A 22,297-nucleotide genomic window follows, 5' to 3' on the forward strand; every position below is an offset into this window, starting at 1 on the left:
ATTTTATTTATTTGTATATGGTGCTGAGAATCAAACTCAGTGCCTGCGCTCTGCCACTGAGTCACAATCCCAACCCACACATTTTTCTTAATTTGTGTTTTCATCAAGGAACAAATGTTGATAATTTTGCTTTCCACATGTATTTCTTCCTTGGAATTTATGGATTTTTACATTTATATTGAACAGAGTTTGGTATGTATGTAATATAGAGTTCTAAATAATTTTCTAACATGGTTAACCAATTTTCCCAACACTTTTTATGAGAAATTCATACATGCCTGTGTAAAGATTAATAAGTTAAACTTATTGCTGTGGAATTGTGAAGCAGCTAAAAAGTCAATTATCACTCAAGATCCCCTGAGTTTTGAAAATGAATGGAGAAAGCAAACGTGATTCCTCGGAGGTGAGACAATAATTCACATGGGAGTTATACATTTTTAATTAAGAAAGCATGTAGAGGAAAACTTCCTTGTAAAAGTGACAAGGAACTCACCAATGGACCTTTGAAGACATTCAACATTTTGACATTTGACACATAGAAGGCATAGTTCAATTACAATTAACCAGAACAGACAGCAGAGGACTATAATTGTGGGCATTTTGGTAAATATTTGCCCTTCTTTATGAGTTCTTTACTCCAAGGTGTCAAGGTGCTTGTATAGAATAAGTTAAAGAGCAGTCATGCCTCTTTTTTTTTAAACTGGGGATTTAACCCAATGGTGTTTTACCACTGAGCTACATCTCTAGTCATTTTTCTTTTCATTTTTTTAAAATATTGAGACAGGTTTTCACTAAGTTGCTGAGGCTGGCCTTGAACTTGCAATTCTCCTGCCTCAGACTCCCAAAGGCTCTAGGATAGCAGAGCCCTTTTTATGTCAAATCCCTAGAACCAAGTCCTGCCATGCAGAAGTTAAAGTTTTAAAATAGATTGGAAATTGCCAATTTTAGCTGGACTGAACATTCAATTATTTAAAATTAACATCTTAATATTTAACTTGAAAATCTATTATATATTCAATTTATGAATTCAGTTCCATGGATCCATAAAAATCTTGTGTATCTCTTGTAAGTAAATTTTTAGTCTACTAAACTTTTAAAATTTGATAATTCAAGTTTTTATATTCCTAAATATTTTGTCTATACAACTCAAATACCAATAAAGCATGTTGAGATTTAACGCTGTTATAACTCATCTATTTATTTTATTTTATATTCTGTACCAGGGATTGATCCCAGGACTGCTTAGCTACTAAGCTATATTCCCAGTTCTTTTCAAATATTTTATCTAGAAAAAGGGTCTTAGTGAGTAGTCCAGTGCCTTACCAAGTTGCTGAGGTTGACTTTGAACTAGGGATCCTCCTGTCTCAGCCTCCAGAGCCACTGGGATTATGGGCAAGCACCACAGCACCTGGCTTATCTGTTTTTTGGTTTTTTTTTGTTACTGTGTACTTACAAAGCAAATCTTCTTTTAATTATTATGGAGTCAAATTTACCATCATTTTAATTTTCTGGGTAATATGTTTGGTGTCTTCTCTAAGAACATCTTGTCTAACCTAATTCCAACACTTCTGTTTCTGTTAAAACTTGTGTTTTAAGTTTATATATATATATATATATATATATATATATAATATGTAAATACATGTTTAGATATATAATATGTAAATATATGTTTAGATCTATAATTCATATTGAGTTCATTACTTATAAGAAGTGAGGTGTTAAGGCTTTTTTATTTATTAAGGGTATTGAATTGTCCCAGTATCATTTGTTGAAAAGGCCACCATTTATCTTTTGAATTGTTTTTACATCCTTATCATAAATCATTTGGGCATATATCTCTGGGTTTATTTATAGATTGTATTTTCTCTTCCATTAATTTATTATGCCTTTCCTTTCAGCAACACTACAATCAGTTGATTACTGTAACTTTATAATGAGTGTTAAAATTGCAGAGTGTGATTTCCTTTATTTTTTTATTGTAAACAAATGGGATACAGGTTGTTTCTCTGTTTGTACATGGAGTCAAACATACCATTTGTGTAATCATAAATTTACATAGGGTATTGTTGTTACCCTATGTAAATTCTGTTATTTTTTCCCTTCCTCCCACCCCTCCCACCCCGCTTTTCCCTCCCCCCCACCCCTCCCACCCCTCCCACCCCGCTTTTCCCTCTATACAGTTCTTCCTTCCTCCATTCTTATCACCCTCCTTAACTCGAACCCTAAACCTAACCCTAATCCTAACACTAACCCCTCTTACCCCCCATTATATGTCATCATCCGCTTATCAGCGAGATCATTCGTCCTTTGGTTTTTGAGATTGGCTTATCTCACTTAGCATGATATTCTCCAGTTTCATCCATTTGCCTGCAAATGCCATGATTTTATTATTCTTTATAGCTGAGTAATATTCCATTGTACATATATGCCACAGTTTCTTTATCCATTCATCAACTGAAGGGCATCTAGGTTGGTTCCACGATCTGGCTATGGTGAATTGAGCAGCAATGAACATTGAGGTGGCTGTATCTCTGTAGTATGCTGATTTTAAGTCCTTTGGGTAGAGGCCAAGGAGTGGGATAGCTGGGTCAAATGGTGGCTCCATTCCAAGCTTTCTGATGAATCTCCATACTGCTTTCCACAGTGGCTGCACTAATTTGCAACCCCATCAGCAATGTATGAGTGTACCTTTTTCCCCCACATCCTCGCCAACACCTATTGTTACTTGTGTTCCTGATAACACCCATTCTAATTGGGGTGAGATGGAATCTTAGTGTAGTTTTGATTTGCATTTCTCTTATTACTAGAGATGTTGAACATTTTTTCATGTATCTGTTGATTGCTTGTATATCTCCTTCTGTGAAGTGTCTGTTCATTTCCTTAGCCCATTTGTTGATTGGGTTATTTGAATTCTTGGTGTAGAGTTTTTTGAGTTCTTTATAGATTCTGGAAATTAACACTCTATCTGAAGTATGAGTGGCAGAGATATTCTCCCACTCTGTAGGCTCTCTCTTCACATTACTGATAGTGTCATTTGCTGAGAGAAAGCTTTTTAGTTTGAATCTATCCCAGTTGTTGATTCTTGCTTTTATTTCTTGTGCTATGGGAGTCCTGTTAAGGAAGTCTGATCCTAAGCCAACAAGTTGAAGATTTGGACCTACTTTTTCTTCTATAAGATGCAGGGTCTCTGATCTGATTCCGAGGTACTTGATCCATTTTGAGTTGAGTTTTGTGCAGGGTGAGAGACAGGGGTTTAGTTTCATTCTGTTGCATATGGTTTTCCAGTTTTCCCAGCACCATTTGTTGAAGAGGCTATCTTTTCTCATTACATATTTTTGGCACCTTTGTCTAGTATGAGAAAATTGTATTTATTTGGGTTTGTGTCCATGTCCTCTATTCTGTACCATTGATCTACCTATTTTGGTACCAGTACCATGCCGTTTTTGTTACTATTGCTTTGTAATAAAGTTGAAGATCTGGTATTGCGATATCCCCTGCTTCACTCTTTCTACTGAGGATTGCTTTAGCTATTCTGGGTTTTTATTCTTCCAGATGAATTTCATGATTGCTTGCTCTATTTCTGTAAGGTACATCATTGTGATTTTAATTGGAATTGCATTGAATCTGTATAGCACTTTAGGTAGTATGGCATTTTGACAATATTAATTCTGCCTATCTAAGAACATGGGAGATCCTTCCATCTTCTAAGGTTTTCTTTAATTTCTTTCTTTAGTGTTCTGTAGTTCTCATTGTAGAGATCTTTTACCTCTTTGGTTAGATTGATGCCCAAGTTTTTGTTTTTGTTTTTTGTTTGTTTTTTGTTTTTTTTTTTTTTTGAGCCTATTGCAAATGGAGTTGTTTTCCTCATTTCCCTTTCAGATTTTTCATCACTTGTGTATAAAAATGCTTTAGATTTATGCGTGTTGATTTTATAGCCTGCTATTTTGATGAATTTATTGATGAGGTCTAGAAGTTTTCTGGAGGAGTTTTTTGGATCCTCTAAATATAGAATCATGTCATCAGCAAATAGTGACAGCTTAAGTTCCTCTTTTCCTATTTGTATCCCTGTAATTTCTTTAGTCTGTCTAATTGCTCTGGCTAGAGTTTCGAGGACAATGTTAAATAGAAGTGGTGAAAGAGGACATCCCTGTCTTTTTCCAGTTTTTAAAGGGAATGGTTTCAGTTTTTCTCCATTAAGAATGATGTTGGCCATGGGCTTAGCATAAATAGCCTTTACAATGTTCCTACTATCCCTATTTTTTCTAGTATTTGAGCATGAAGGGGTGTTGTATTTTGTTGAACGCTTTTTCTGCGTCAATTGAAATAACCATATGATTCTTATCCTCAAGTCTATTGACATGATGGATTACATTTATTGATTTATGAATGTTGAACCATCCTTGCATTCCAGGGATGAACCCCACTTGATCGTGGTGCAAGATTTTCTTAATATGCTTTTGGATACAGTTTGCCAATGTTTTGTTAAGGATTTTTGCATCTATATTCATCATCAAGAATATTGGTCTACAATTTTCTTTCCTTGATGTGTCTTTTCCTGGTTTGTGTAAGAGGGTGATATTAGCTTCATAGAATGAGTTTGGTAGGGTACCCTCCTTTTCTATTTCCTGGAATACTTTGAGAAATATTGGAATGAGTTCTTCTTTGAAGGTCTTGTAGGACTCAGCTGAGATTCCATCTGGTCCGGGGCTTTTCTTGTATGGTAGGTTTTTAATGGCTTCTTCTACTTCATTGCTTGATATTGATCTGTTTAAATTGTGTATGTCCTCCTGGTTCAGTTTGGGAGGAGCATATGTCTCTAGAAATTTGTCAATGTCTTTGGTACTTTCTATTTTGTTGGAATACAGATTTTCTAAGTAGCTTCTCATTATGTCTGTATCTCAGTGGTGTCTGTCATGATATTTCCTTTTTCATCACAAATTTAAGTACTTTGAGTTTTCGCCCTCCTTCTCTTTGTTAGTGTGGCTAAGGGTTTGTCTATTTAGTTTGCTTTTTCAAAGAACCAACTTTTTGTTTTGTCAAGTATTTGAATTGTTTCTTTTGTTTTCATTTCATTGATTTCAGCTCTGATTTTAATTATTTCCTGTCTCCTACTAATTTCTCTATTATTCTGTTCTTCTTTTTCTAATGCTTTGAGCTGTAATGTTAGGTCATTTAGTTGTTGACTTGTCATTCTTTTCTGGAATGCGCTCCATGCAATGAATTTTCCTCTTAGTACCACTTTCATGGTGTCCCAGAGATTTTGATATGTTGTATCATCATTCTCATTGACATCTAAGAATTTTTTTATCTCCTCCCTGATGTTTTCTGTTATCCATGTTTCATTCAATAACATATTGTTTAGTGTCCAGGTGTTGGAGTAATTTCTGTTTTTTATTTTGTGATTGGTTTCTACTCTCAGTCCATTATGATCTGATAGAACACAAGGCAGTATCTCTATTTTTTTGCATTTCCTAAGGGCTGCTTTGTGGCATAACATATGGTCTATTTTCAAGAAGGTTCCATGTGCTGCTGAGAAGGAAGTGAATCCACTTGTTGATGGATGGAATATTTTATATATATTAAGTCTAGGTTATTGATTGTGTTGTTGAGTTCTATGGTTTCTTTGGTTGGTTTTTGTTTGGAAGATCTATCTAGGGGTGACAGTGGTGTGTTAAAGTCACCCAGAATTATCATGCTGTGGTCTATTTGATTCCTGAAATTGAGAAGGATTTGTTTGCTGCACAGGGATGCACCATTGTTTGGGGCATAAATATTTACTATCATTATGTCTTCCTGATTTATGGTTCCCTTAAGCAGTATGAAATGTTCTTTATCCCTCCTGACTAACTTTGGCTTGAAGTCCACGTTATCTGATATAAGGATGGAAACCTCCACTTTTTTACTGAGTCCCTGTGCATGGTAGGTTTTTATCCCCATCATTTCACATTAGTTTGTAGATGTCTTTTTCTATGAGATGAGTATCTTGAAAGCAGCATATTGTTGGGTCTTTTTTTTTATCCATTCTGCCAGTCTATTTCTTTTGATTGATGAGTTTAGGCCATTAACGTACAGGGTTATTATTGAGATATGATTTGTATTCCCAGTCATTTGGGCTTATTTTTGGTTTTTTAACTAGGCTTGGTTTCACCTTTGAGTGGGTTTTTCTCTAAGGTAGTTCCTCCCTTTGCTGACCTACATTGTTGTCTTTCATTTCCTCCTCATGGAATATTTTGTTGAGAACATTCTGCAGTGCAGGCTTTCTATTTGTAAATTCTTTTAACTTTTGTTTATCATGGAAGGATTTTATTTCATCTTCAAATCTGAAGGTTAGTTTTGCTGGGTATAGGATTCTTGGTTGGCAACCATGTTCTTTCAGAGCTTGAAATATGTTGTTCCAGGCCCTTCTAGCTTTTAGAGAAGGGTGTAGAAGGGTTGAGAAGTCTGATGCTATCCGTATTGGTTTCCCCCTATATGTAATCTGATGCTTTTCTCTCACAGCCTCAAAATCCTATCTTTATTTTGAATGTTAGGCATTTTCATTATACTGTGCCTTGGTGTGAATCTGTTGTGATTTTGTGCATTTGGTGTTCTGTCAGCCTCTTGTATTTGATTTTCCATTTCATTCTTCAGGTTTGGGAAATTTTCTGATATTATTTCATTGAATAGGTTGTTCATTCCTTTGGTTTGTATCTCTGTGTTTCCTCAATCCCAATAAGTCTTAAATCTGGTCTTTTCATAATGTCCCATAGTTCCTGGAGGTTCTGTTCATGATTTCTTACCATCTTCTCTGTTTGGACAACTTTATTTTCAAAATTAAATTTTTGTCTTCCTTGTCTGAGGTTCTGTCTTCCAAGAGGTCTAGTCTTCTGGTGATGCTTTCCACTGAGTTTTTTATTTGCTTTATCATTTCCTTCATTTCAAGCATTTCCATTTGGGTTTTTTTTGTTTGTTTGTTTGTTTGTTTGTTTTTGAGAATCTCTATCTCTTTGTTGATACGATCTTTTGCTTCTTGCAGTTGCTCTTTCAACTGCTTATTGGTATTATCATTCATTGCCTGCATTTGCTCTCTTATCTCATCCTTTACTTCGTGAATAATCTTAATCATGTATAATCTGAAGTGCTTTTCTGACATTTCTTCTACCATACTGTCACTGGATTCTATTAATATGGAATCTAGATTTGTTTGGATCATTTTCTTCTCTTGTTTTTTCATGTTGTTCATGTATTTTCCCCTCTTCAGTGTAGATCTGGGGTATTGCAGACTCCCCCCTATAGGCTTATAGTGGCTCTATAGGTTTCCAAATCCTTTTCTTTAAGGGTAGATCAGAATTAGCAGTGCCCAGTTCAGACAGTATGCAATCCTAGACCAAATAGCCCCTATGAGGACATTAACAATATTGTCATAATAAACAGAATGAGTTCAAATGTTATCTTCAGTATAACAAACAGATTTGCAATAAGGTCTTCAGTTTCTAATGGAGGACAAAGAGGATGCACAGGGATGTAGTATGTAGCTGTTAATGGAATAAGAAAAGAATATATAGAAGTTCTAGATAATAGAAAGGGTGAGAGTGTAATCAAAAAAAGAATGTAAAAAAGAAATTGGATGGTAGCATGCAAAAAGGGAGAAAGAGACTCTGAGGGAACAGGTAAACAAAAGGAAAAGAGAGACAAAAAAAGTAAAGAAATAAAAACTTAAAATTGTTCAATAAGTAGAAGAAAGAAAATCTACACTATAACAGTCATATAGTATTCAAACCTCCCAGTCTTCAGTAGCCTGATGCATGAGAGGTATCTGACAATGAGCTTCAAGTCTCCATCAGGTGTCTCAGGATAGGATTTGCCCCACCTAAAGATCAGAGCTACGACTTCCAGGATTATCCAAGATAGCCACTCTGGCTTCTAAATGTGTTGGCATATGGGGAGCTGCAGCTCAGGGTGTGGATGTGGTTGGCTCTAGGTCCTGGATGCGGGATGCGGTTGGTCAGGCAGGGGTCTTGGAGGTCGGGTGTGTTTGGTGTGGTTGCGAGATCCTGGAGGCCTGGTACAATTAGTCAGTCTGGGGTCCCGGTGATAGGATGCAGTCAGTTGGTCTGGGGGTCCTGGGAGCAGGGAGCAGCCAGATGATGTGAGGGCCCCGGAGGCAGGGAGTGATTGGTCAGGCTGAGGGATTCTGGAGATGGGCTCAGTCAGTCCGGCCAGGGGTCCTACAGGGCCTGGCTGTTGTCTCAAAATGGCGGCAGCCACATGTAACCAAACCTGCAAGTACTGTCACAGTGAACTTCCAGGCAACAGCAGGCAGCTGGTGCTCCACTGGCAGTCGGTGATCAGTTTGCTGTCATCAGACGATCAGGAGGTGAACCTCGTGCAATGGGCAATGGATAGGTATAAGGCAGGTGATGGACAGAGAAGAGGCAGGCAAATGGCAGATGATAGGTGCCTGACAGTGAGCAATATGCACTCAAAAAAGGTGTTGATATGCTGGCAGACTGCAGGTGGTCACAGTAGACAAATGGGGTAAACAGGGGATCAATAAGCAGCAAAAACTGCCTCACCAAGCAACAGATACCCTCTGTTTGAAACCAGAGTTATGGAGTGACAAGGAATGCAGCCTCCCTGTAGTCTGCCATCTTGGATCCTCATTATTTTCTTTCTCATCTTATTTTCCTCTTATCTGTCTCCTTGGAGACTCTCTCCCTTCTCACATGCTAACAACCAATTTCTTTTAATTCCACTTTCACTACTCCTATGTCATAGTATCTCTATAGACACACTTCTTATCTCATTAATTTTGTATCCTAAGCCCCTCCCCATACTCTATGTCCACCTTTAGAAATCATAGTTCTTATTCCAAACCTATTGGCTAAGCTGTAGGTAATAATGAAACTCATTATCTCTGTTTATTAAGACAATATTATTAATATCTTAAAAAGGGACTATTTGAGTTAAGATGCATATTGTTTGTATGGTGTGCTGCTAATATTGATCACTCACTTCAAGGTGAGTTATTAGAAACCTGCAGGGACACTGTAAGTCTATGGGGGGAAACTGCAGTACCTCAGATTTGTACTTCTAGAGGCGAAGATACATGAGCAATATGAGAAAACAAGGGAAGAAAGTGTCCCATACAAACCTAGATGTTACATCGAAAAAATTCAATGATAGCATGGCAGAAGAAATGTCTGAAAGGGAGTTCAGAATGTACATAATTAAAATGATCAGAGAAGCAAATGATGATATAAGAGAGTAAATGCAAGTAATGAATGATGACACCAAACAACAGTTAAAAGAGCAAATGTAGGAAGCAAAGGATCATTTCAACAAGAGAGAGAGATTCTGAAAAATAAACAAAGAGAAATTATTGAAATGAAGGAAACAATAAAAAAATTAAAAACTCCATAGAAAGCATAACCAATAGGCTAGAACACCTGGAAGACAGAACCTCAGGCACTGAAGACAAAATATTTAATCTTGAAAACAAGTTGACCAAAGAGAGAAGATGGTAAGAAATCACGAATAGAACCTCCAAGTACTATGGGATATCATGAAAAGACCAAATTTAATCATTATTGGGATTGAGGAAGGCACAGAGATACAAACCAAAGGAATGAGCAATCTATTCAATGAAATAATATCAGAAAATTTCCCAAATCTGAAGAATAAAATGCAAAGTCAAATGCAAAAGGCTGAGGAACACCAAATGTACAAAATTACAACAGAACCACACCAAGGCGCATTATAATGAAAATTCCTAAGATACAAAATAAATATAGAATTTTAAAGACTGCAAGAGGAAAAAATCAGGCTACATTCAGGGGAAAACCAATACAGATATCAGCAGATTTCTCAACCCGGACCCTAAAAGCTAGAAGGGCCTGTAAGAGCATTTTTCAAGCTCTGAAAGAAAATGGATGCCAATGAAGAATCCTATACCCAGGAAAACTAACCTTCAGATTTGAAGATGAAATAAAATCCTTCCATGAAAAACAAAAGCTAAAATAACTTACAAATAGAAAGCTGGCACTACAGAACATTCTCAGCAAAATATTCCATGAGGAAGAAATGAAAAACAACAATGTAGGTCAGCAAAGGGAGAAACTACCCTAAAGGAATAGCCAAATAAGGAGAAATCGAGTTAAGTTAAAAAACAAAACTAAGCCAAACTGACTGGGAATACAAATCATATCTCAATAATAACTCTGAATGTTAATGATCTGAACTCATCAATCAAAAGACATAGAATGGCAGATTGGATTAAAAAGAAATACCCAACAATATGCTGCCTTCAAGAGACTAGTCTCATAGAAAAAGATACCCCCGGACTAAAGGTGAAAGAATGAGGGAAAAAAATACCATGCACATGAACTCAGTAAAAAATCAGTGGTATCCATCCTCATATCAGATAAAGCAGACTTCAAGCCAAAATTAGTTAGATGGGATAAAGAAGGACATTTCATACTGCTTAAGGGAACCATCAATCAACAAGGCGTAACAATCATAAATATTTGTGCCCCAAACAGTGGCTCATCCATGTACATCAAACAAATCCTTCTCAATTCCAGGAACCAAATACACCACAACACAATAATACTAGGTGATTTTAACACACCTCTCTCACCACTGGACAGAACTTCAAAAAAAATTGAACAAAGAAACCACAGATTTCAATAACACAATCAATAACAAATTTAACAGACATATATAGAATATTTCATCCATCAATGAGGAAATAAACTTTCTCCTGAGCAGAACTTATAAATTAATTCAGTAATGTAGCAGGATATAAAACCAATGATCATAAATCTAATGCATTTTTATTCATAAATGATGAATCCTATGAAAGGGAATTTAGGAAAACTACCCCATTCACAATAGCCTCAAAAAATAAAATACATGGAAATCAATCTAACAAAAGAGGTGAAAGATCTCTACAATGAGAACTACAGAACACTAAAGAAAAAATTTAAAAAAAAACATAGAAGATGGAAAGATCTCCATGTTCTTGGATAGTCAGAATTAGTATTGTCAAAATTGCCGTACTAGACGGCCATTTGTAGAGGCGCTGGAGGCTGCGTTGGGCAGGCGCTGCGGAGAAGCATAGAGGAGCGCGCCCCTGGCCGCTGCACTCACTCCGCTCCTCCGCGCCTCCGGCGGCACCCGGCCAGCCCCAGACCCGGGCTGCCACGCCGAGAGTCCTTCCCGGCAGCTCCCGGCGCTCGGGACCCCCGCCCGCAGCCCGCCGTCCGCACACGTCCCCGAAGCCGGGCCTAGGGCGGGCGGGCGGGCGGCGGCGGCGGCTCGGCGGGGCGCAGCCGGGCTGGGCTCCGCGGCGTCCCCATGGCCGCGGCCCGCTGGCGAGAGGGCTCCGGCCAGGAGAAGCACCGGCTCCTGGTGGTCGGCGGGGGCGGCGTGGGCAAGTCGGAGCTCACCATCCAGTTCATCCAGTCCTATTTTGTAACAGATTATGATCCAACTATTGAAGATTCCTACACAAAGCAGTGTGTGATAGGTGACAGAGCAGCCCGGCTAGATATTTTAGACACAGCTGGACAAGAAGAGTTTGGTGCCATGAGAGAACAGTATGTGAGGACTGGTGAGGGCTTCCTGTTGGTCTTCTCAGTCACAGACAGAGGCAGTTTTGAAGAAATCTATAAGTTTCAAAGACAGATTCTCAGAGTGAAGGATCGTGATGAATTTCCAATGATTTTAATTGGTAATAAAGCAGACCTGGATCATCAAAGACAGGTAACACAGGAGGAAGGACAGCAGTTAGCACGGCAATTTAAAGTAACATACATGGAGGCATCGGCCAAGATTAGGATGAATGTAGATCAAGCTTTTCATGAACTTGTCCGGGTTATAAGGAAATTTCAAGAGCAAGAATGTCCTCCTTCACCAGAACCAACTCGGAAAGAAAAAGACAAGAAAGGCTGCCATTGTGTCATTTTCTAAGAATCCCTTGAGTTTTAGCTACCAACTGCCAGGAAAAGCCCTCATCTCCTTCTCTCCTTATGGTTTACATCATGTTGGTACCTTTCTAGCCTTAGACAAATGATCACGGTGTTAGCCTTAGACCAAGAAGCCGGCTACTCCTTTCCATGAAGCTGATATAATGGTTCTTTCCAGATCAATTTAAAGGAAACACTAAGGCTGCTTCAAAGATTATCTGATTATTTTTAAATACACGTATACATATACAGACACATTCTTTTCTTAAGGGCTTACATTTTAGGGATGAATTAGTTTTGGAACCAAAGCTGTTTGCTAAGCTGAAGTTATAGGTTGTGAAATAATTTTTAACTTCTGGAATCATGTTACCTACTGTTACTCTAAATAGAAGCATAGAGAGGTTTTTCTTTTTAAAAATGTGAATTTTTTTGCCTATCTTTAAAAATTTTGATGTCAACTTTAGTTAACCTTAAATACACTGAATGAAATCCACAAAAGTGAGACATCTCAGACCTTTCTTGATACTACAGCTTTTGTTTTCCAGTGGCCAAAATACCAAAATGCCTATTGTATTTATGGTTTAAAAACTACTTATCAAGCCTGTTATTACTCCTCCTCTTGAAGATGATAGTGTTCTATGTGGCCAAATGGTTGGACTCATTCTGGACTTTGGCATCTCAATGTGTACTTGGTTTCTTAATTTAACTCTTTTCACAGCCATGTTAAGGTAAGAATGAATAATTTTTGTCTGTCTTCCTTTTCAAGTATTTCTGGTTAAGGGATTCAAAAAAAACTAAAGTTGTTTTTGTTTGCTGTAATATAAAATATGGAATTGATCTTTCCAGAGTCAGAGATGATTAATGTTTTTGCTATATACTTTTATACATTATTTTCTTATCGAACTAGTTAACAAGTATTTTTATATGTTTGTAAGCAAATATGCTTTCACAGCATACCTTGTGTATATGTAAAGATAAGTATTTAATTCTCACTGTTCACTTTTAACCGACAAAGAAAAAAAAAAGTGGAAACTACAGAAACTGTGGTAGAACTTTTACTTGCTGGTCTGATCCTGGTTGTATCTATCTTTGGCCAGTTTTATCCCCATTCAAGAAACCTTCCCAATTGAATACAACTGGATGAGACTCTGAAATTACCTTCAGTGTCCCCTACTATATATTGACTGTTATATCAAGTATTAATTGTAAAACTTGTAATTGACAATTAGTATAACTGTGGATGGCTTCTGATTTTGTTTTTAATTCTGTGGATTGTGTTTAAACAATTCAAAAGTATGTTCCTGATTTTGAGATACTAAGTGGTATTACACAGTTGTCACTTTATTGAATGTGTACAACAGTCCCATGACCTTTATAGAGCATACCCTTGGATAGCTTCAGGTGCTGAAATTAAAGTTGATCTGTTATCACAAGAAAAAAAAAAAATTGCCATACTACAAAAAGCACTATTCAAATTCAATGCAATTCCAATTAAAATCCCAATGATGCACCTCACAGAAATAGAGCAAGCAATCATGAAATTCATCTGGAAGAATAAGAAACCCAGAATAGCTAAAGCAATGCTTAGCTGGAGGAGTGAAGCTGGGGGTATCGCAATACCAGAACTTCAATTATACTACAAACCAATAGTAACAAAAATGGCATGGCATTGGCACCAAAATAGGTAGATCAGTGGTAGAATAGAGGACATGGACCCAAACCCAAATAAATAGTTTTCTCATACTAGACAAAGGTGCCAAAAATATGCAATGGAGAAAAGATAGCCTCTTCAACAAATGGTGCTGGGAAAATTGGAATACCATATGCAACAGAATGAAACTAAACCCCTGTCTCTCACCCTGCACAAAAATCAACTCACAATGGATCAAGGACCTTGAAATCAGACCAGAGACCCTGCATCTTATAGAACGAAAAGTAGGTTCAAATCTTCAACATGTCAGTGTAGGATCAGATTTCCTTAACAAGAGTCCCATAGCACAAGAAATAAAAGCAAGAATCAATAACTGGGATAGTTAATTCAAACTAAAAAGCTTTCTCTCAGCAAAGGACACTATCAGCAATGTGAAGAGAGAACCTACAGAGTGAGAGAAAATTTTTGTCACTCATACTTCAGATAGAGTGCTAATTTCCAGAATCTATAAAGAACTCAAAAAACTCTACACCAAGAATAGAAATAACCCAATCAACAAATGGGCTAAGAAAATGAACAGACACTTCACATAAGATCTACAAGCGATCAACAGACACATGAAAAAATATTCAACATTTTTAGTAATAAGAAGAATGTGAATAAAAGCTATCCTAAGATTCCATCTCACCCCAATTAGAATGGCAATTATCAAGAATACAAGCAACAACAGGTGTTGGCGAGGATGTGAGGGAAAAGGTACACTCATACATTGCTGGTGGGGATGCAAATTAGTGCAGCCACTCTGGAAAGCAGTATGGAGATTCCTCAGAAAACGTGGAATGGAACCACCATTTGACCCAGCTATCCTACTCCTTGGCCTATACCCAAAGGACTTAAAATCAGCATACTACAGAGATACAGCCATATCAATTGTTCATAGCTGCTCAATTCACAATAGCCAGACTATGGAACCAACCTAGATGTCCTTCAATTGATGAATGGATAAAGAAACTGTGGTACATATATACAATGGAATATTACTCAGCTATAAAGAATAATAAAATTATGGCATTTGAAGGCAAATGGATGCGGTTGGAGAATATCATGCTAAGTGAGATAAGCCAATCTCAAAAACCAAAGGACGAATGATCTCACTGATAAGCAGATGATGACACATAATGGGGTGTGGGAGGGGGACAAGAATGGAGGACGGAGGGACTGTATAGAGGGAAAAGAGGGGTGGGAGGGGTGAGGGGAAGGAAAAATAACAGAATGAATCAAGAACTATTACCCTAGGTAAAGGTATAGTATGCCTCCACATCATGTACAAACAGAGAAACAAGATGTATCCCATTTGTTTACAATAAAAATAAATTTTAAAAAAAGAAAGCAATCATGAAATTCATTTGGAAGAATAAGAGACCAGAATAGCCAAAGCAATCCTCAGCAGAAAGAGTGAAGCAGGGGGTATCACAATACCAGAACTTCAACTATACTACAGAGCAATAGTAAGAAAAAAGGCATAGTATTGGCACCAAAATAGACAGGTAGATCAATGGTACAGAACAGAGGACACATTAAAAAAATCCACATAAATACAGTTTTCTCATACTAAACAAAGATGCCAAAAACAAAAAATGGAGAAAAGATAGACTCTTCAGCAAATGGTGTGGGGAAAACTGGAAGTCCATATGCAGCAGAATGAAACTAAACCCCTATTCCTCACCCTGCACAAAACTCAATAAAAATGGATCAATGACCTTGGAATCAGACCAGAGACCATGCACCTATCAGAAGAAAAAGTAGTCCAAATCTTTATCATGTTGGCTTAGGACCAGACTTCCTTAACGTGACCCCCAAAGCACAAGAAATAAAAGCAAGAATCAAATTTTATACAAAACCTTAGTATCACAACTGTAAATGGGATTTATTATTTCTATGGCACTTATTTATTTCAATTTTTTTGCTAGAGTCCAAGAGTGATCTTGATTTTTCTTCCTTATTCTTGCTCTTTGATCAGGAGTCAATTCCTGGAATTCCTTAGAAGCGTGTCACTTTGATGGAGAGATCTTCCTGCTTCGTTTTTCCGGAAACTTTCCCCCTAGAACAGATATGGTAAAAACCACAATGAAATAAACACAAACGTGAAAGGACACAGAGAAAGAATGTATGTCCTGCATTCTTTAGAGCAGGCTGATCCTTTCCCCACTGACCTTGGTAAAAAACATGACATTTGCCCGAGGATTTGAGTAAATCATATGAAGTAAAAGACAAACCTTCTTAGGAGTATTTGGAAAGCAGCTTTGATAGATAGTTTCTACTGCCATCCTTGGGTATCATGTCATTCTCTGAAATTGTCTTTGGAAAAACCAGGGAAGTACACCAAAGTTTAAAAACCTTCCCCAATCCTTCATCATTATGTAATTCCTCTATTTACCATTGCATTCTGCTCTTTTGTGAACACTTTCAAACCTAGTGAAAACCAGATGGACTGAATCTCACAGGCAACACAAAAAGACTCCTTCCCTTAGATATATTGTCACCTGTGGAAGGGGCTCTAGTCCTGTCCATGATCTCCCCTGGGTTCTGCAGTGACCAGGGAAAAGCTCCAGCCTATAAGAAATGATAGTGCCAGACAGCTTACCAGCTGTTTCAGTGGATTGCATTATATTAAGACACGAGAGTGCTATTTGACATTAACATTGGGCATATTTGTAAAATACCTGCAGGAGTCTGTGTCTCACTGGGATGCGGAAGGCAGGGGAAAACTAATTTTGTACCATTTACCATGGAAACTACTGGTACAGGCTGGATAAACATGGTCTGTATGATCTAGAGGTCTTCAGGGGGACATCTGAGATCACTGGTGAAAGGATATTGCTTTTACTAAACCAAAGGCACTGATCACTTGGAAAGGGTGTAGGTCTAAGCTTGCCAGAGATAGAGTGGCCCCAGTGGAATCCATCTTCCCATCTCAGACCTATGGCACATGACTCCTCTAAGGGACCATGAGAGGGTTCACTCACTCTTTCTCTATATCTTGGAGGGAGTCAGGCAGAGGCTGATTCCTGGTTTCTGGAAGGAGAAAGACAGCAAGACCAGAAAAGAAGGAGGAGGCTCCATAGATGATCCAGGGCAAGGGTGCAGAATATGTCTCCAGGATCATCAACAGGGGTGCCAGGGCTGCCCCCAAGCTTCCGCAAACTCCAATGATTCCTAAACCTGTTGCCCTTTGAGCACAAACAACAATGCAAAATTAATCTTTTGAAATTTTGTTTGGTTTGCTAGCAATTTTTCTCAAGTTCACAGACTATTAGGACATGTTTTATCATTTAAAAATATCATTACCCATTTATGATATTTTATTTTATTACCCACTTATTTTATTGCATTACCCATTTATTTTATTTTTATTGGTATATTACAATTATACAGAATAATAGGATTTGTTGTGATATATTTGTATATGAACATAATATGGTCAAGTTCACTTATACAGTTTCTCTCATCCAATCCACATTCTCTACTCTAGAGGTCTTCCTTCACTTTTAATGAAAATTCATGTTCCCCACTTTTTTCTTTCTATCTTCCACATATGGGAAAACATTGAACCCTTGAGTTTCTGAGTCTGGCTTATTTCACTCAGCATGGTCTTCCTCAATTACATCCATTTACCTGAAAATGACATAATGTTGTTGTTTTTTATGGTTGGATAACACTCCAGTGAGTAAAATGTACCATTTTTTCTTTATACACTCATCTGTTGATGGGCACCTAGACTGGTTCCATAACTTGACTATTGTGAATTGCACACTAGCATCTCTAATTTAGGTGACTCCAAGAATACATGACATGTACATGAATTGTATGTTAGCACTCCTACAAGTACCTAGCATAAAGATAACTTTGGGGAAACTCTGGCTATAATTGTTATCATCACCATTATTACTTTTGTTTTCTGCCCTTGATAAGTCATTGAGTTAAAAGGGATGTTTTAACTCTGAGAGGGAACTTGTGAGACTTTGTACCTGATGACGGTGGGGAGCAGTTCATTTGTATGAGTAAAACAACAGGAAACAGAGGCAAAAGAAAGTCCTCCTCCCAATGTTGTCAAAATTATACGCATGGTCCTCATTTCTGGAAAGAGGAAGACCCAGAAGAGTCAGGAAATCTGAGATGAAGGAATCTGCATCCCCCAAATTACAAACAGAAAACACCCTTATTGGAGATCTTTACAGTATAATGTATACTGTGGAGAAACTGCACTGAGGTGCAATTTGTGACTGAGAGATGTGACTTATCTGCATAGTTTGGTTTATGGTGAATAAAAGGTTCTGAATAGTTGTATTCACTCACCTTGCCCCAAGATTGGTCAAAAAAGCAGAGAAGATGCTGAATGCAGGAGGAACTCACTTTCTTAATCCATCCAGTCTCCTCTACCCTTCATGTGGAAGGTAAGACTGTCATGTGGGAATTACTAGGGGGTAATTCCCCCCTCACCCAGGCACTCAAGGAGTTCCCAACCATGGTCCATGGTTAGTATTGACATGAAGTGCAGATTGTAGAAGACAGCCATAAAAGGACAGGAATCCCATATTAATGGACAAGCTGAAAAGTAGCCTGACCTAGAACCATGTTTTAAGACTCAAGAGTAAAGATTCTGTTATGAAAAACATATCATACATTGGAAATCACTGAAGGAACCTTTCATAGAATCAGTTTTCTACTCAATTAAAAGAAAATCTCATAAGAGCTTTAAACTTTCCAGTGGACTTCATTACAGGCCAGTAAACTAACATCATTGTTCACATTCAAGAGGAGTGGAGCCTATAGCCAGGCATGATGGTGTGTGCCTGTAATCCCAGTGATTAAGGGTGCTAAGGCATGAGGATTATGAGTTCAAAGCCAGCCTTAGCAACTTTATGAGGTCCTAAGCAAATTAGCAAGAACTTGTCTAAAAATAAAACAGGCTAGGAATGTGACTCAGTTGTTAAGTGTCTCTGGGTTCAATCTCTGGAACCAGAGAAAGAGAGAGAGAGAGAGAGAGAGAGAGAGTAGTGGAGCCCAGCAATGTGGGATTTTATAAAACACATTACAACACAAGAAGTTGAGCAAAGCATGGTGATTGATATGTTGTCACTGCTATACACCTCTTCTCTACTTGTACATAAGGAATTTTATTTCTTTAAGTCAAGATGACTCCCAAAACCAGTTTTGCTTTTCTTGTGACCTAAGATGAGACTCATGCATAGACAAATAGAGTTCAGGAAAAATTGTCACTGAAGGTGAAGTAATAAGAGAGTCATGCAGAAGTGACAGTATGGTGTGGTCATAATGATGAGTCTAGTCCTACATGTTTGCAAGGAAGTGTCTTTGTCCAATGAGAAAATGATGTATGCTGACCTAGAGAAATGCAGGACTCAGTGGTACCAGTTTCTGGGTATTTCTTGACCATAATGATGACAATTACATTATCTGAGCCAAACTGTATAGGCCTTCAGCTGCTTTCCTAGCAACTCAATGGCAGAATCTATCCTAAATGCCCAACTGGTGTCAGGGAACCCTTGGAACCCAATTCTTGTGATTCCTATAGGTTCATCAAGAAAAGTTCTCAGGAAAGTGGGAAAGATAGTTCCTTTTTTACCCTGTGCTCTTTCCTCACCTTCAGGCACAAATGTTTTGGCCAGAAAGGAGATTCCCAGCATGGACATGAAAATAAAATGGCTTATTCGACGGCCCTTGTAATTGAGTGCCAAAAATGAAAGATAATTGGCTGGGAGGGTGACTGCACCAAGGAGAATCTGGACCAGGAAAACATTGCTTCCCAGGTGCTGGAGGTGGATAATCAAGCCAAAAGTGGGTAGCCAAGTTGCAAATCTGTAGCAAACAAACAGGTAAGACACATGTCATAAGAGTTAGCACTTAAAGTCTTTAGATGATGGTAATACTGGATCAGTCATTTGTTGGTGTCTGAGTTTTTTCTGCTCTGATCCGAGTGATGGATATATCTTTACTTATATAAATACTCATTAAGTTGCATATTTTATGTAATTCACTCTTTCAAATATTACCTCCCTTAAAACAAAAGTAAACCATGAAGAAAATCAGGGACAAAGGCTGTACAGGATTGAAGTTTGCAGCACCAGTCTCCAGTGTGAACCTGGCAGTGTGATATGATGAACAGAACTCCTCACTGTGCAATGGTTCTGTGTCAGTCTTTCCTTCACCTTTTGACTTCAGTCATAGCAAGCTTTTTATGTCCTCCTCACCTTTTGTCTCCAAAGCTGTACTCCCCACATATTGTTCACATTGAAATAAGAAATACACTCCTTCTCCACTACTCTCTAAGACATGGTGTGAAGCCTACCTGATCAAGGACAGGAGACAGATCCGTTTACACAGGTTGGGTGTGCGGAACAAGTCACACAGAGAATGCTTTTTCTGTGCTGCCTTCAGCTCCTCCTTCATAGTGGATCTCACAACCTTCAATAATAAAAGAGACAACTTGTTCAGTTGTCAGAAAATGACAGGTATTGTGGATGCACTGAGCACACACAGAGGATAAGGTCGATAACTATCCTATCTACTGGAAAATATAGACATTGAAAACATGGCAGGCATAGAAGTGGTATGATAGAACTCAGGAGGAAATTGTGCAAGGAGGACATATTAAGAAGAAATTAGAGAGAACTATAGAGCATTGAAAAGAGAGTGTATGTTAGAGATTTATATGAGGAAGGAAACCAAGTGATGAGTTTGTGAGATTACAATTCAAATCCCCATTCATACCAGAGGGCTATAGAAGAGTTGGTGATGGAGTTTTGTTCTCCACTACTTAATAATGGAAGGAATACAGATTTCTTGTCTCAGGAAGAAAAATTATTTCCTGGTAATTAATGTTTTTTTTTTATTTTTTTATTTTTTATTTTAGTTTTTGAGTTGTCCTAGTTTGTAGAATACATTGCATGTTGTGTCTCCATGAAAGAGGAGTCTGAAATTAAACTTGAGTTTGGAATCAGGGGATGTCTTTGTTTAATTTGAGTTAAACTCAGACTTGGTTTTATACTGAAGTGCTACATTTGCCATGCTACTTACTAGTGGTATACCCTGGGCAAGGTGACTGATATTTCTATACCTCAATTTCCTTGTCATTGAAAGAAGAAATAAAAGAATCAGGATCAAGAGAAGTAGGAAAACAAACAAAACAATAATTCCTTTCTCCCAAACATTTTCTAGGCCATTTAGTAGGTTATAAATGTGCATATCAAACTACTTCTAGCAGAACACTTCTACTTGTTAATTCATTAGTTATTCAGACATACTAACTCCATTGTCATGCCTCCTCTACAAATGCAAAAATACTCTAAAGGTCATCAGAAAGCATTCCTGATGAAGGGAATTCTGAGAATTGGACCCACTCCCCTGTCTGAGGAGCCCTACACCACCAGGAATTGCCCTACAGTTTCTATCCCTAGCTGCAGCAGCAGAATGCAGAATTTATGCTTATGTTAGAGAGGCAATCATGGGGATGCATCCCAAACATAAACCCGTGACTACTGTCCATTTTTATTATGGTTTATCAGAATTGGCCCCAGGAAGACCTAAACCCATGTCAGATGAGGGCTGTAGTGAATGACACATTTCAGACACTACAACTTTCAAGATGCATTCAGAGCCTCCATCCCTACATTTTGGTTAGGTTTCCAGCCTTGGAATTCACTTTGCTCCCTTACTTAACTGCTCAGGGGCTTTATCAAGCCCACGGACCTGGTGAGGGTTGGTGATATTTCTGAAGACAGGAGTTGTAAAAGTTTTTGTCCCCTATCTGTCAAAGGATTTGTCATGGGGAATCATGAAATATGCTCAGAAAGGAAGTGCCAGGAAGGAAAAAAGATATGGGAAGGAGGGCAAAAGGCACAGACCCAAGGCAGAATGCATTTGGAAGCCTAGTGAGCTGACATTCAAGAACCAGTAGAGAAATAAAACTGATCAACCGAGCTTTGGGCTGTTTGGGCTGTTTGGGAACATAATCATATCTATTTTTTGCTCCACAAATTACTTTATTAATATATAACTAATATTTTAAAGCTGCCCATATTTAACAAGGCATCCTAATGATTTGGGACATAACTGCATACTTGTCACCAAAACCTACCCCTTAAAAATTTCTTCCTGCCCTCTGTATTCATTTTTATTGTTTAGAAACTTAGAAAGTTTTTAAGAACACACAGAATTGTTTGTTATTGTCACCATGCTTTTCAGTGGTTTTCTAGAACTTACTCATCTCATGTATTTCCACAACAATCATGGGAATGCAGATATCTCCTTGAGATCCAAATTTGAATTCCTTCAGATATATACCAAGAGGTGGGGCTGGTGGATCAAATAATTCTATTTAAGTTTTTGAGGAATTTCCATATTGTTATTCATAGTGGTAGAATCAATTTACATTATTATCAACTGTATGCACAAGGGTTCTTTTTTTCTCCCCATACTCACCATTATTTGTCCTTGACTTAATAATACCTGTCCTAATAGGTAAAAGGTAATATCTCAATGTGGTTTTGATTACTAGTTCCCTGATTTTTAGTGATACTAAGCATTTTTTCACATAGGGCTTCCCTTTGTGTCTTTCTTAAGACATGTCCATATTTCAAGACAATAGAAAATAGAAACAAGATAAAAACAACTTATG

The 22,297-nt window shown here is 37.8% G+C and overlaps 2 protein-coding genes across 5 annotated transcripts in view; one reads left to right on the top strand and one right to left on the bottom strand.

The window, feature by feature from the left end:
• Window positions 1–11,324: 11,324 nt before the first annotated feature.
• Window positions 11,325–13,389, top strand: LOC306638837 (ras-related protein R-Ras2-like). The gene has a single exon (XM_079102233.1). The coding sequence runs from the start codon at window positions 11,341–11,343 to the stop codon at window positions 11,953–11,955; it is 615 nt and encodes a 204-aa protein (XP_078958359.1). The 5' UTR covers window positions 11,325–11,340; the 3' UTR covers window positions 11,956–13,389.
• A 2,139-nt stretch (window positions 13,390–15,528) lies between these two features.
• The window catches only part of LOC306638811 (organic anion transporter 7-like), a 39,703-nt gene continuing 32,934 nt past the window's right edge, over window positions 15,529–22,297 (bottom strand). The window contains exons 6-10 of one of the 4 annotated variants that reach the window (XM_079102184.1): window positions 19,970–20,085; window positions 19,265–19,479; window positions 17,631–17,739; window positions 16,629–16,677; window positions 15,529–15,703 (exon numbers count right to left, since the gene is read on the bottom strand). In XM_079102184.1, the coding sequence (XP_078958310.1) occupies window positions 16,653–16,677; window positions 17,631–17,739; window positions 19,265–19,479; window positions 19,970–20,085 (465 nt within the window). In that variant the 3' untranslated portion in view covers window positions 15,529–15,703; window positions 16,629–16,652. Of the gene's footprint in view, window positions 15,704–16,628; window positions 16,833–17,629; window positions 17,740–17,958; window positions 19,480–19,969; window positions 20,086–22,297 lie in introns of those variants that run through there. The other 3 variants (XM_079102183.1, XM_079102185.1, XR_013757564.1) reach the window with 3 other exon arrangements.

This window comes from Sciurus vulgaris (assembly GCF_902686455.1).
Source record: "Sciurus vulgaris genome assembly, chromosome: 11".
Taxonomy (NCBI): domain Eukaryota; kingdom Metazoa; phylum Chordata; class Mammalia; order Rodentia; family Sciuridae; genus Sciurus; species Sciurus vulgaris.